This window comes from Oppia nitens, unplaced genomic scaffold (assembly GCF_028296485.1).
Source record: "Oppia nitens isolate AA-2021 unplaced genomic scaffold, nextdenovo-longstitch-racon4-pilon3 scaffold4_pilon_pilon_pilon, whole genome shotgun sequence".
Classification (NCBI taxonomy): Eukaryota; Metazoa; Arthropoda; class Arachnida; order Sarcoptiformes; family Oppiidae; genus Oppia; species Oppia nitens.
The window spans coordinates 618,288-632,449 of NW_026533232.1; the positions used below are offsets into that span (position 1 = coordinate 618,288).

At 27.8% G+C, this 14,162-nt stretch overlaps 4 protein-coding genes across 4 annotated transcripts; 1 reads left to right on the forward strand and 3 right to left on the reverse strand.

The window, feature by feature from the left end:
* Window positions 1-568: 568 nt before the first annotated feature.
* LOC128959735 (uncharacterized) lies at window positions 569-2,238 on the reverse strand. Its single transcript, XM_054305740.1, has 2 exons — window positions 2,078-2,238; window positions 569-1,963 (listed from the first exon to the last, which is right to left on the reverse strand). The coding sequence occupies exon 2, from the start codon at window positions 1,946-1,948 to the stop codon at window positions 569-571; it is 1,380 nt and encodes a 459-aa protein (XP_054161715.1). The 5' UTR covers window positions 1,949-1,963; window positions 2,078-2,238.
* A 2,847-nt stretch (window positions 2,239-5,085) lies between these two features.
* On the reverse strand, window positions 5,086-6,703 carry LOC128959738 (uncharacterized). The gene is made up of 2 exons (XM_054305743.1): window positions 6,595-6,703; window positions 5,086-6,479 (listed from the first exon to the last, which is right to left on the reverse strand). The coding sequence occupies exon 2, from the start codon at window positions 6,460-6,462 to the stop codon at window positions 5,086-5,088; it is 1,377 nt and encodes a 458-aa protein (XP_054161718.1). The 5' UTR covers window positions 6,463-6,479; window positions 6,595-6,703.
* Window positions 6,704-9,152: 2,449 nt separating this feature from the next.
* Window positions 9,153-10,043, forward strand: LOC128959739 (uncharacterized). The gene is made up of 3 exons (XM_054305744.1): window positions 9,153-9,201; window positions 9,298-9,818; window positions 9,876-10,043. The coding sequence occupies exons 1-3, from the start codon at window positions 9,153-9,155 to the stop codon at window positions 10,041-10,043; spliced, it is 738 nt and encodes a 245-aa protein (XP_054161719.1).
* A 190-nt stretch (window positions 10,044-10,233) lies between these two features.
* On the reverse strand, window positions 10,234-11,939 carry LOC128959740 (uncharacterized). Its single transcript, XM_054305745.1, has 3 exons — window positions 11,883-11,939; window positions 10,491-11,794; window positions 10,234-10,261 (listed from the first exon to the last, which is right to left on the reverse strand). The coding sequence occupies exons 2-3, from the start codon at window positions 11,777-11,779 to the stop codon at window positions 10,234-10,236; spliced, it is 1,317 nt and encodes a 438-aa protein (XP_054161720.1). The 5' UTR covers window positions 11,780-11,794; window positions 11,883-11,939.
* Between the last annotated feature and the right edge of the window lie 2,223 nt (window positions 11,940-14,162).

Sequence of the window (14,162 nt, forward strand, 5' to 3'; positions counted from 1 at the left end):
AGTTATTTATATATTGTACTGTATATACTATAAAAATAAATAATACTGTAATTATATCACTATTTATTTAATAAATTTTCTTTGAAAATACAATTCAATAATAAAATTGTAATCATTATTATAAATAAAATCATCTCAAAAGTCTTGAAATAAATAACATACAGATCATTCAGTCTATTAAGTTATATCTAACTGATGGTCAATACAGTAAGCGATTGTAGTTTCGGATAGATTTCTGTACAAATCATCACCGAAAGGATCAAATTATCATTTATTGGTCATCAGTAGTGATACAATTGGCGTCGTTTGTGTTGTTTATAATGAAAATATAAAACTAGATCTCAGTTATTATTTTTTAATTAAATAGCTATTTAAAAAAATCCTGTTTGAAAAAAATCACATTTACTTATTATACATATTATATTGTAAAAAATTATGATAGATATTCAAAATTAAATTTATTTATTATACAGCTATTAGTATATATTGTAAAAAATGCTATATTTCAAGTGTTATAAATATTTATTATAACTTATAATTTTATAACACTAATAATAATAATTAAGTATTATAAGTAATCATTTAGTAGTTGTCCTCTCATTTGATGAATTATATTTTCTTTTAAAGAAAACTTATTATTATTTTTGAGACTAAACGGTATGACATTAATACAGATTAACTTCAATTTGAGACAACCGTTGATCAGTTGATCCACTTCTGACTGATTTATTGACTCATGATTTTTCGTATTAATTCTTAATGTTATCAATGATTTCAGTTTTGATATGAATTCAATACATAAGTCGTCGATTACACCCAACCGGTCATCAATGTATAGATACTGAAGTTTCGGTAGATTTCGGTCTAAATCCATGAAGAATTGCCGGTCATAATGTGATAAATTGAATGTTAAATGAGTCAATTGTGGCCAACAGTTAACCGGTTTGAGTGATGCATACGCTGTCGGATCAATTAAATCGTCGTTAAATTTATAATTATTTTTGTTGATAAAAAAAACTCTTAGATCCAATCGTCTCAAATGTTTCATCAGTTTCATAGCATTGTATGTATCCATATATGTGTCCAAACAATCGGCTTTTAATTCAATCTTCAATGACTTTAGTCGGCGACAACTGTTGGCAATTATCACCAATGAGTTGGCTATCGAATAGCAGTTTCTGAAATCAAATCTAAAGTCCAATTGTTCCAGATTTTCAAATCTACCGATAAGTGACAGCAAAGACAGAATAGTAGTCGAATCGGTTAACTTGATATACAGTCTAAGATCTTTGAGATGACTGTTGCCGTCGATGAATATTTTGAGTCGGTTTAGTTTGTCTTGAGTTAACTGATTATCCAATCGATACTCGAAAGTCAATCGACGCAAATCTTTGACCACCAATTGGTCGCCGCTAAACGTGTCGTCTATTTCGCGTATCGATGATAGCTCTCGGAGTGCAGTCATTGATGAAAAATATGGTTTCAATAACTCTATTTGTGTGGACATAAAGAGACCAATTTTACTAATCATTTGGGGAAACGTTTTGCACAAATAGTTGATGTCTTTGTCGGCCATATTGCCAACAGTGCAGTCAATTTCCCGCAGATGTGGCCAATGTGTACGAAATCGTTGAATGGCTTTTATAAACTGTATTTCTCGGCGACCAAAGTCATCGATACAAACGATACGAACATTTGGACTTCTCTTCATAATTGACGACCAGTTTTTAGGTTCAAAGTAACCTCTGGCCGAAAATTTCTTAACTCTTAGTTTGAGTTTTAGATTGTAATCGACATTTATGTTAGTCCGGCGTTGAATACCACACGACTGGATCTGTTTGGATACACACTCTAAACGCAACTGATCTTCAAGTGATAGATATCTCAGTATAAGTGCCGCCAAATCATCGCCGAACCGATCAAATGACGACTTGTTATTGTTGGCCATCACTTGTTGTGATCGCTATAAACAATGAAATGATAAGACAATCAATTAATAGACCGATTGTTATGTAAAAACAGTTTTATTTAAAATAAATATTTAGTTAATACTATTCTTTTGGTATAAAATACTTACAGATATATAACAATCAAATGTTTTGTCAAATCTATAGTTCAACTGAATGTATGAACCATTCAATCAAATGACTGAATCAATCAAACCGTACGATACATACAAAACATACAATTAGTTTATGTTTTGCAATATATTTATGTTTTCAAATTCAATGCTTTATTTAAAATGTTTACAATGTTTCCATAGAAACCAAACAAATATATTTATTTTTATGCAATAAATTTTTAAAAAATAACAGTTTTATAACATTTATTAATAAGTTTTTATTATACATTTTTATAACTAATTAAATATTTAAAAAATAAAAATATAAAAAAATATTTAAAACAATATTCAGAAATAAAATAATTTTTATTATTTCAATTTAGTATTTTTTATTACTGTATAAACAATTAATAGAAATATATTTCAATTTAAGGCACCGGTTGTTAATAATTTTTTTTTATATCAATGTAATCATTAATAATAATAATTTTATAAATTAATTAAATTACTTTATAATAACAATTAACGGAAATGTTTTATTTTCAAGTATTATTACAATCCTTTTAGTTGTTCCTCTCATTAAATGTAATGAATATTCATTATAATAGACCCTATTATTACCGGTAAGACTAAACGGTATGGATTTAATACAAATTAACTTTTAATTTGATGCAACCGTTGATTACTTGATCCATATCTAACTATTTGATAATTAATATTATATTTTTCGTTTGACAAAAAACCCATTTAAATTCAATCGTTTTAATTGTTTTATATTTTTGATGGCACTGTATATTTCATTATATGAAACCAATGAATCCGAAATTAATCGTAACTTAAATGACTTTAGTCGCCGACAACTGTTGCCAATTGTCATCAATGGCTGGGCTATTGAATAGCATAAATGAAAACTCAACTCCAATTGTTCCAGTTCTTCAAATCTACAGATAAGTGACAGCACATCGACACTAGTAGTGTAATCCATTGAAGTGAAATAAAGTTTAAGACTTTTCAGATGACTATTACCATCGATGAATGTCTTGAGTCGTTTGAGATGGTCTCGAGTCCACGTATTGTCCAAATGATCGCAACTAAATCGATGCAAACCTTTGACCACCAATTGGTCGCCGATAAACACGTTATCTATTTGGCTGATCGATGATAGCTCTCGAAGTATAGTCATTGATGAGAAATATGGTTTTATAATATCTATTTGATCGTAGATATAGATAATAACTTTGTTAATCATTTTGGGAAACATTTTGCACACAAATTCAATGTTTTTGTCGCTAAAATTGCCAATCGTGCAGTCAATTTGCCGCAATAGTGGCCAATGTGTACGAAACCGATGTATGGCTCTTATAAACTGTATCTCTCGCTTATCAAACGTATCGATATTAATGGTACGAACATTGGGAGTCCTTTTCATAAGTGACGACCAGTTTTTAGGTTCAAAGCAACCTCTGGCCGAAAATGTCTTAACTATTAGTTTCTGTTTTAGATCGAAATCTACTATTATGTGAGTCCTGAGTTGAATACCCGACGACTGGAACTGTTTGGATACACACTCTAAACGCAACTGATCTTCAAGTGATAGATATCTTAGTATAAGTGCCGACAAATCATCGCCGAACCGATCAAATGATGACTTATTATTGTTTGTGTCCATCACTTGTGTTGCTATCGATAAAAACAAATGAAATGATAAGACAATCAATTAATAGACCGATTGTGAAGTCAAACAGTTTTTAATTGTAATTATTTAGTGATAGTTCTTGTGGTGTAAACTACTTACAGATATATCATTGAAGTATTTTTTCAAAATATAGTTCAACTAAATGTGTCAATCAATCAATCAAATGACTGAATCAATCAAACCGTACGATACATACAAACATACAATCAGTTTATGTTTCGCAATGTATTTATGTTTTCAAATTCAATGCTTTATTTAAAATGTTTACAATGTTTCCATAGAAACTAAACAAAATATGTCTATTATTATGCAATAAATTTTAAGTTTTAAAAAAAGTTTTATAACAATTATTAATAAGTTTTTATTATACTTTTTTAAAGAACTATTATATTTAAAACAATAATCATTTATCAAATAATTTTTTTTATTTCAATTATTTAGTTGTCTTATCTATGAATGTATTGATTTCTCATTATTGTAGAAACAATTAATTATATAAATATTTTTCATTTTAAAGCATATGTTGTTAATAATTTTTATATCAATATTATGAATTAAAAAAAATTATTTTATAATAACAATTTGCGGTAATATTTTTATTTCAAATATTATTACAATCATGTTGTCCATCAATCGACTATTATGTGAGTCCGGCGTTGAATACCCGACGACTGGAACTGTTTGGATACACACTCTAATCGTAACTGATCTTCAAGTGATAGATATGACAATACAAGTGCCGCCAAATCATCGCCAAACCGATCAAATAAAGACTTATTATTGTTTTTGTCCATCATTTGTGTTGCAATCGCTATAAACAATGAAATGATAAGACAATCAATTAATAAACCGATTTTTATGTCAAACAGTTTTAGTTATAACTGTAATTAAGACAAACATTTTAGTGATAATATTCTTGTGGTATAAAATACTTACAGATATATAACAATCAAATGTTTTGTCAAAATTTAGTTCAACTAAATGTGTCAATCAATCAATCAATCAAATGACTGAATCAATCAAACCGTACGTTACATACAAAACATACAATTAGTTTGTATTTTGCAATATATTTATGTTTTAAAATTCAATACTTTTTATAATGTTTTATAATATTTTATTTATATTTACTTTGGTTTCCATGGAAATCAAAGAACTATTATTTCAATTATGCAATGATTTTTTAAAATAGTTTTATTAAAAATTTACTTAAGAGTACAATATATATATATAAGTGTACTATAAATAAATAATTATTATAATATCATTGAAAATCTGTCAATGAATTTATTTTATGATAATTATAATAATTTTTTTTCAATTATTATTACAATCCTTTTAGTTGTTCTCTCATTAAATATATTGAATTCTCATTATAATAGACTCGACGGCTAAGACTATACGGTATGGCATTAATTTTAATTGACTTCAATTTGAGACATCCGTTGATCACTTGATCCACATCTGACTTATTGATCGATTTATAATTAATGGTATTAATCGTTAATGTCATCAATGATATAAGTCTTGATATGAATGACAGACATATGACATCGATTACACCGAACCGGTCATCAATGTATAGATACTGAAGTTTCGGTAGATTTCGGTCTAAATTCATGAAGAATTGCCGGTCATAATGTGATAAATTGAATGTTAAATGAGTCAATTGTGGCCAACAGTTAATCGGTTTGAGTGATGCATAGACTGTCGGATCAATTAAATCGTCGTTAAATTTATAATTATTTTTTTTGATATAAAAAACTTTTAGATCCAATCGTTTCAAATGTTTCATCAGTTTAATGGCATTGTATATATCCATATATGTGGCAAAACGATCGACTTTTAATTCTAACTTCAATGACTTTAGTAGCCGACAACTGTTGGCAATTATCACCAATGAGTTGGCTATTGAATAGCAGTTTCTGAAATCAAATATAATTTCCAATTGTTCCAGTTTTTCAAATCTACCCATAAATGACACCATAGCGACACTAGTAGTGTAATCCATTGAAGAGAAATGTAGTTTAAGATGTTTGAGATAACTGTTGCCATCGATGAATGTCTTGAGTCGTATGAGATGGTCTCGAGTCCACGTATTGACTAAATGATAGATATCCAATCGATGCAAACCTTTAACTACCAATTGGTCGCCGATAAACATATCGTCTATTTGGCAGATCGGTGATAGCTCTCTGATTGTAGTCATTGATGATAAATATGGTTTTATTATATCCATTTGATTGTACTTAACGATAATCATTTTGTTAATCATTTTGGGAAACGTTTTGCATAAGAATTCAATGTCTTTGTCTTTATAATTGTCAAACATGCAGTCAATTTGCCGCAATAGTGGCCAATGTGTACGAAACCGATGTATGGCTTTTATAAACTGTATCTCTCGGTGACCGGATATAATCGTATCGATACAAATGGTGCAAACATTTGGACTTCTCTTCATAAGTGACGACCAGTTTTCAGTGTCGAAGTAACCTCTGATCGAAAATGTCTTAACTATTAGTTTCTGATTTAGATAGTAATCGACTATTATGTGAGTCCGGAGTTGAATACCCGACGACTGGAACTGTTTGGATACACACTCTAAACGCAACTGATCTTCAAGTGATAGATATCTTAGGATAAGTTCAGCCAAATCATCGCCAAACCGATCAAATGATGACTTATTATTATAGTTTGTGTCCATCACTTGTGTTGTGATTGCTATTGAAACAAATGAAATGATAAGACAATCAATTAATAGACCGATCGGTTGTGATGTCAAACAGTTTTTAAGTGTAAATATTTAGTGATAGTTCTTGTGGTGTAAACTACTTACAGATATATCATTGAAATGTTTTGTCAAAATTTACTTCAACTGAATGTATGAACCATTCAATCAAATGACTGAATCAATCAAACCTTACGATTAGTTTATGTTTTGCTATTTATTTATGTTTTCAAATTCAATGCTTTTTATGTTTTGCAATATTTATATTTACTTTGGTTTCCATGGAAATCAAATAACTTATTTCAATTAAATTTATGCAATGATTTTTTTTTAAAATTAAAAGTTTTACTAAACACTTTTAAAACAATTTTTTTAATTAAAAAAAATTAATATAAAATATTATTACAATTACATTTAGTTGTTATCTTAATGAATGTATTGATTTCTACAATATTTTTGAAAACAATAAACACAAACATACATCCAATTTAAGGCAACCGTTTTTATTAATTTTTATATCAATCAGTATTACCGGTAATATTAACTGATCTTCAAATGGCAAATATGTTAGTATAAGTTCAGACAAATCATCGCCAAACCGATCAAATGATGACTTAATATTGTTTGTGTCCATCATTTCAAATGATACTTATTGTTGTTGTTGTTGTTGTGATGGCTATTGAAACAAATGAAATGATAAGACAATCAATTAATAGACGGATTGTTATGTCAAACAGTTTTAGTTAACTGTAAATATGATAAGTATTTTAGTGATTAACTATTCTTGTGGTATAAACTACTTACAGATACACAGCAAGAAAAAAGTGATGCATTTATTCAGTTTTATGCCATTTCTTATACACTTTTTTTTAATATTAAAATATAAAATTTATTATTTATTATTTTATTAATATAGAAAAAGTCTATACAAATATCAGCACTTTTTTATATAATAATAAAATGCATACATATATCTAACAACTTTAATAACTTTTTAATAATTTGTATAATAGACTAATTAGATTTATAATATAATTACAGTATATATTTATCGATGTTTTAATGTAATTGATTATCTTAAATAAAGATTAATTAATTTTAATATAAAAATATAGTTAATAAGTCAATAAAATTATTTTGAATTTAAATTTATTATTATTATCAATTAATATAAACTATGGTTAATTTTAGCAACAATTACTATTATAAATAATTATTTTATTAATTTACCATTATTAGTTTTTTTATAATTTATAATTAAAAGTGTTAAGTCATATTTACTTATGAATTACTCAATAAATATTTAACTGTATATTTTAAAAATTATTAATATAATATAAAAAAATTATTATTATAATATAAAATGAAATTGCAGATATTATTTTTATAAAAACAATATTATATAAAGAAACTAATATAAACAATAAAATTCAAACATTGTTTTATTATTAAATAATTAGAAAATTAATTAAAAAATCATAATATAATTAGTAATGTTTATTTAATTTAGTCATATTTAATAATATATTCTATTAAGTAGTTATAAAAAATAGATGACTTGAGATATTTTAAGAAAATAATATAAATTTAAATATTATTAAATTATATATTTTTTTAAAAACAAAATTACGATAAATTGTAAAACAATGAATAGTATAACAATAATATTTAATAACACACAGTAATTGCAATTGAATTATAGTCTTATTAATACATAAGTAAATATCAATATATATTTATAAATTCATAGTAAAGTACTTTAAGTTGATGTTTCATAATAATAAAAATAATAAATAAATTTAATACTAATTTAATAAAAACTTAAATTAAAGACTATTTGCTGACTACTGTATGTTTTTTTTATTAATATATATATATTTTTACATTTTTTCATTTAAATAAATTCAAAATTCTATGTTAATAATGAAATTTAATATTTTGTCATATAAAAGATTTTTGTAATTTATATATATTTTTTTATTTCATTTACAATATATAAATCTATAATAAACAAAACAAAAAAGTTATATAAAATATCGTTTTGCTCACATTTAACCATGATAAGTTAATTATTTATAGTTAGGCGTGGTTCACATATTACATTTGCACTTTTAAGAAATTTAGATCCCCTCCCTCCCCTATGTTTGCATGTAGTCATTTAAAAAATACGTTCGCTTATCCCTAACCGCTACCCCCCCTACCACAAGAAATAAGATATTATCTAAATGCGAACGTTCTTAAAGTCTCTAACCCTCCCCCTCGTTCGCAAAAGTTCGCTTTGGCTAACCCCCCCTCCCCTCAAGTGCGAACGTAATATGTGAACCACGTCTTATTAGATATGGTTTATATTTAATTGCGATCTTTCACGATATATTTAATACTTTAGTATAAGCCATACAATATTATTATTATAATAATTAATTAATTAATAATAAAACCTGTCTTTTGATTTATTGTTAATTTAAAAACATATGTATTGATCAAAATAATTAATTAATAGTAAAGTTTATTAAAAAATTATACTTTTTTAAAAATTATTTTATCAATAAAAGTATATAAATACAAGTTTACAATATTTGTAATTCATTCAGAAAAATATATTTTATTACAAAAATAATAATCTATAAAATCTATAAAATTAAAATTATTACAAATTATTATAAACAATGAATTCCTATAAAACTCTTATATTTTTGTTTGTCTGTATCACTATTGGTAAGTAATATCACATTAATTTATATTATTATTGAGAAAAAAAGTTTATAATTTGTTTTGAAAATCTTTAAATTATTATTTTTTTTGATTCATTAGTTATCTGTAATGAAGATATCAATAGTCAGATCCAGTGCATGAAAAGTGCGGATCAGGCGCTCAATGGAAAGTCAGATAAACAACTGTTTGATTTGAGTCAAGAAAATCTGGAAATCGGTCAACAATTGGTTGAGAAAAGAGCCGAAATTGCCAACAATGCCGGACTCACGTGTTATAAACAGTTTTACGATAATTATGTCAAAGGATTGATCCAAATCTTTAAGGACGACAATGAAGTCCAACTACTGAACACCGCTTCCACACAACAGATCAGATCGGATGCCATCAAAACTATTGCCGGTATAACACAAGCCATGAGATGCGATGAGGACTGGAGAGCCAGCGGACAGTTCAACCAAACAGTCAAATCGGCCGACTGTTCGTCGATAGAAAAGATGACATTTTTGGCCACAGATTTGTTTAGCTTTCGGCCCAAACTTGAGTTACTGTTATCGGGTATCAGCACCGGTAGTTTTGCTACTAAACTGAAAAATAATGTCGTTTCACAACTATTTGGAAAAGTAAGTGATTTTTTCATTTTTCTAACAAATTTTTAATTAAATTTATGAATTCAACAGATTTCTAAACTATACCGTACTCTATATAACGACGCCGATCGGTGCGCCCGAAGTCAACCAACACTGGCCGACAAATGTCGTCAATTGAAAATGTTTTCCATGGAATTGGACCGACTCTACCAATTGGGTGGATTAAAGGTGGCCTCTAGTCTACCGTTTCTCAATTAACAATCATTTATTTAACAAATCTTTATTAAAAAAAAAATAATGGATTAACTTAATTGAAAGTTTTGATTCAAATTATTAATATTGAAATTTTAAATGTTTATCATTTAATTCTAAATATGTTTAAACTATATTTCAAATAAAAAATAAATAAATAATGCATTTTAAAAATTATTTAAACTTAGTTGTTATCTCATTGTGAATGTATTGATTTATCATTACTTTTGAAAATCATAAATACAAATATTACTTCAAATATAATGTATCCGTTGTTATTAATTTTTATATCAATATTAATAAAAAATTTTATTAATCAAAAAAAAATTTTATATTAATAATAATCAAATGTTTTTTTTTCAAGTATTATTACAATCCTTTAATAGTTGTTTTCTCATTAAATATATTGAATTCTCATTATAATAGACACTATTATTATAGCTAAGACTAAACGGTATGGAATTAATACTAATTGACTTCAATTTCAGACAACTGTTCATCACTTGATTCACATCTGACTTATTGATTGACTTATAATTTTTGGTATCAATCGTTAATGTCATCAATGATTTCAGTCTTGATATGAATGACAGACATAAGCCATCGATTATATCGAACGAGTCATCAATGTATAGACATTGAAGTTTCGGTAGATTTCGGTGTATATCCCAAAACAAATGTCGATTATAAAGACTTAATCTTAGACTCAAATGAGTCAAATGTGGCCAACAGTTGATCAGTTCGAGTGATTCAGACAGTGACGGATCAACCATATGGTCGTTCAATTGATTAATGACATAAAATCCATTTAAATCCAATCTTTTCAATTGTTTCATGTGTTTGATGGCATTGAATATATTTTTATATGAGACCAAAGAATCGGCTTTTAATTCTAACTTCAATGACTTTAGTCGCCGACAACTGTTGGCAATTGTCAACAATGGCTCGGCTATGGAAAAGTGGTAAAATAAATCAAATCTTATGCCCAATTGTTCCAGTTCTTCAAATCTACCGATAAGTGACAGCACAGATACACACGTATTGTAGTCCATTGAAGTGAAATGTAGTTTAAGACGTTTCAGATAACTGTTGCCATCAATGAATGTCTCGAGTCGTTTAAGATGGTCTCGAGTCCACGTATTGTCCAATCGATCGCAACTCAAACGATGCAAACCTTTGACCACCAATTGGTCGCCGATAAACGTGTCGTCTATATTGCGGATCGATGATAGCTCTCGGAGTGCAGTCATTGATGATAAATATGGTTTAATTATATCTATTTGATCGAACAAATAGATAATCATTTTGTTAATCATTTTGGTAAACCTTTTGCACACAAATTCAATGTCTTTGTCGGTATAATTATCAATCGTGCAGTCAATTTGCCGCAATAGTGGCCAATGTCTACGAAACCGATGTATGGCTTCTATTAATTGTATATCTCGGTAACCGGATGTACTCGTATTGATACCAATGGTCCGAACATTTGGACTTCTCTTCATAAGTGACGACCAGTTTTCAGTGTCGAAGTAACCACTGGTCGAAAATGGCTTAACTCTTAGTTTCTGATTCAGATTGAAACCGAATATTATATGAGTTCGGCGTTGAATACCCAACGACTGGAACTGTTTGGATACACACTCTAAACGCAACTGATCTTCAAGTGATAGATATCTTAGTATAAGATCCGCCAAATCATCGCCAAACCGATCAAATGAAGACTTATTATTGTTTTTGTCCATCTCTTGTTGTGATCGCTATAAACAAATGAAATGATAAGACAATCAATTAATAAACCGATTGTTATGTCAAACAGTTTTAATTATAACTGTAATTAAAACAAACATTTTAGTGATAATATTCTTGTGGTATAAAATACTTACAGATATATAACAATCAAATGTTTTGTCAAAATTTAGTTCAACTAAATGTGTCAATCAATCAATCAAATGACTGAATCAATCAAACCGTACGATACATACAAACATACAATCAGTTTATGTTTTGCAATATTTTTTTATTTATGTTTACTTTGGTTTCTATGGAATTCAAATAACTATTATTTCAATTAAATTTTATGCAATGATTTTTTACAAATCAAAAAGTTTTATTAAACAATTTTTTTTAAATTTATTTAAAAAAATAAATAAATTAATTATTACAATTACATTTAGTTGTTATCTTAATGAATGTATTGATTTCTACAATATTTTTGAAAACAATAAACACAAACATACATCCAATTTAAGGCAACCGTTTTTTATTAATTTTTATATCAATCAGTATTACCGGTAATATTATAAGTTTATATATTAATTAAAAAATTTATTTTATATTAATAATAAGCAAATGCTTTTTTCAAGTATTATTACAATACTTTTAGTTTTTTTCTCATTAAATATATTGATTCTCAATATAATAGATCCTATTATCAACGTTAAGACTAAACGGTATGGATTTTATACGAATTGACTTCAATTTAAGACAACCGTTGATCACTTGATCCACATCTGACTTATTGATTGACTTATAATTTTTGGTATCAATCGTTAATGTCATCAATGATTTCAGTCTTGATATGAATGACAGACATAAGCCATCGATTACGCCGAACGAGTCATCAATGTATAGATATTGAAGTTTCGGTAGATTTCGGTGTATATTCCAAAAGAAATGTTGATTATAAAGAGTTAATCTTAGACTCAAATGAGTCAATTGTGGCCAACAATTGATAAGTTTGAGTGATGCAGACAGTGACGGATCAACCATATGGTCGTTCAATTGATTAATGACATAAAATCCATTTAAATCCAATCTTTTCAATTGTTTCATGTGTTTGATGGCATTGAATATATTTTTATATGAGACCAATGAATCGGCTTTTAATTCTAACTTAAATGACTTTAGTCGCCGACAACTGTTGCCAATTGTCACCAATGGCTGAGCTATGGAATTGTGGTTAAATAAATCAAATCTTATGTCCAATTGTTCCAGTTCTTCAAATCTACCGATAAGTGACAGCAAAGAGACACTAATAGTGTAATCCATTGAAGTGAAATGTAGTTCAAGACGTTTCAGATGACAATTGCCATCGATGAATGTCTTGAGTCGTATGAGATGGTCTTGAGTCCAGTTATTATCCAAATGATTTATATACAATCGATGTAAACCTTTGACAACCAATTGGTCGCCGATAAACGTATCGTCTATTTGGCGGATCGATGATAGCTCTCGGAGTGAAGTCATTGATGAAAAATATGGTTTTATTATATCTATTTGTTTGTACTTTGAGATAATCATTTTGTTAATCATTTTGGGAAACGTTTTGCACAAGAATTCGATGTCTTTGTCGGCCATATTGCCAATCAAGCAATCAATTTCTCGTAGTTGTGGCCAAAATGTCTGAAACCGATGTATGGCTCTTATAAATTGTATCTCTTGGCGACCAAAGTGACAGATATAAACGATACGAACATTTGGAGTCCTCTTCATCAGTGATGACCAGATTTTAGTGTCCAATTGGACACTAAAGTAATCTTCTAAAGTACTTAAGTAATCATCAATAACTTTCAGTTTCAGCTTTAAAAAGATAGAGACTATTTTGTGAGTCTGCCGTTGAATACCACACGACTGGAACTGTTTGGATACACACTCTAAACAAAACTGACCATCAATTGGCAAATATCTTAGTATAAGTTCAGCCAAATCATCGCCGAACCGATCAAATGATGACTTCTTATTATTATTATTGTCCATCACTTCAAGCGATACTTTATGATACTGTTGTGATGGCTATTGAAACAAATGAAATAATAATACAATTAATTAATTAATAGATCGGTTGGTTGTTGTGTCACAACCAGGGTTTTAAGGAAATAAATGCCTGCCCTGGCAATGCCCAAATAGATGCCATAAATGCCTGGCATTTTGGGCATCTATTTTATTTGTCTGCCAAATTAAATTGCTAAAAAGCAACTGTATTTATAAAAAATAATGTAATTTACTGTTTTTAGCTTGTTAATTAAATTTTCAATTAATATAATTAATTCCAATGATATTACCTTTTAAGTAAAGATATACAAAACAAAAATACAAACAAATATCGATAAAACAATGTTTTATAGA

Coding starts and splice junctions, on each gene's coding strand:
- LOC128959735 (XM_054305740.1), bottom strand. CDS start 1,948: ATGGCCAACAATAACAAGTCGTCATTTGATCGGTTCGGCGATGATTTG.
- LOC128959738 (XM_054305743.1), bottom strand. CDS start 6,462: ATGGACACAAACTATAATAATAAGTCATCATTTGATCGGTTTGGCGAT.
- LOC128959739 (XM_054305744.1), top strand. CDS start 9,153: ATGAATTCCTATAAAACTCTTATATTTTTGTTTGTCTGTATCACTATT. Junction 9,202..9,297: donor GTTTGTCTGTATCACTATTG/GTAAGTAATATC, acceptor TTGATTCATTAG/TTATCTGTAATGAAGATATC. Junction 9,819..9,875: donor TTTCACAACTATTTGGAAAA/GTAAGTGATTTT, acceptor TGAATTCAACAG/ATTTCTAAACTATACCGTAC.
- LOC128959740 (XM_054305745.1), bottom strand. CDS start 11,779: ATGGACAAAAACAATAATAAGTCTTCATTTGATCGGTTTGGCGATGAT. Junction 10,262..10,490: donor ATTAGTATTAATTCCATACC/GTTTAGTCTTAG, acceptor GATTTTCAAAAG/TAATGATAAATCAATACATT.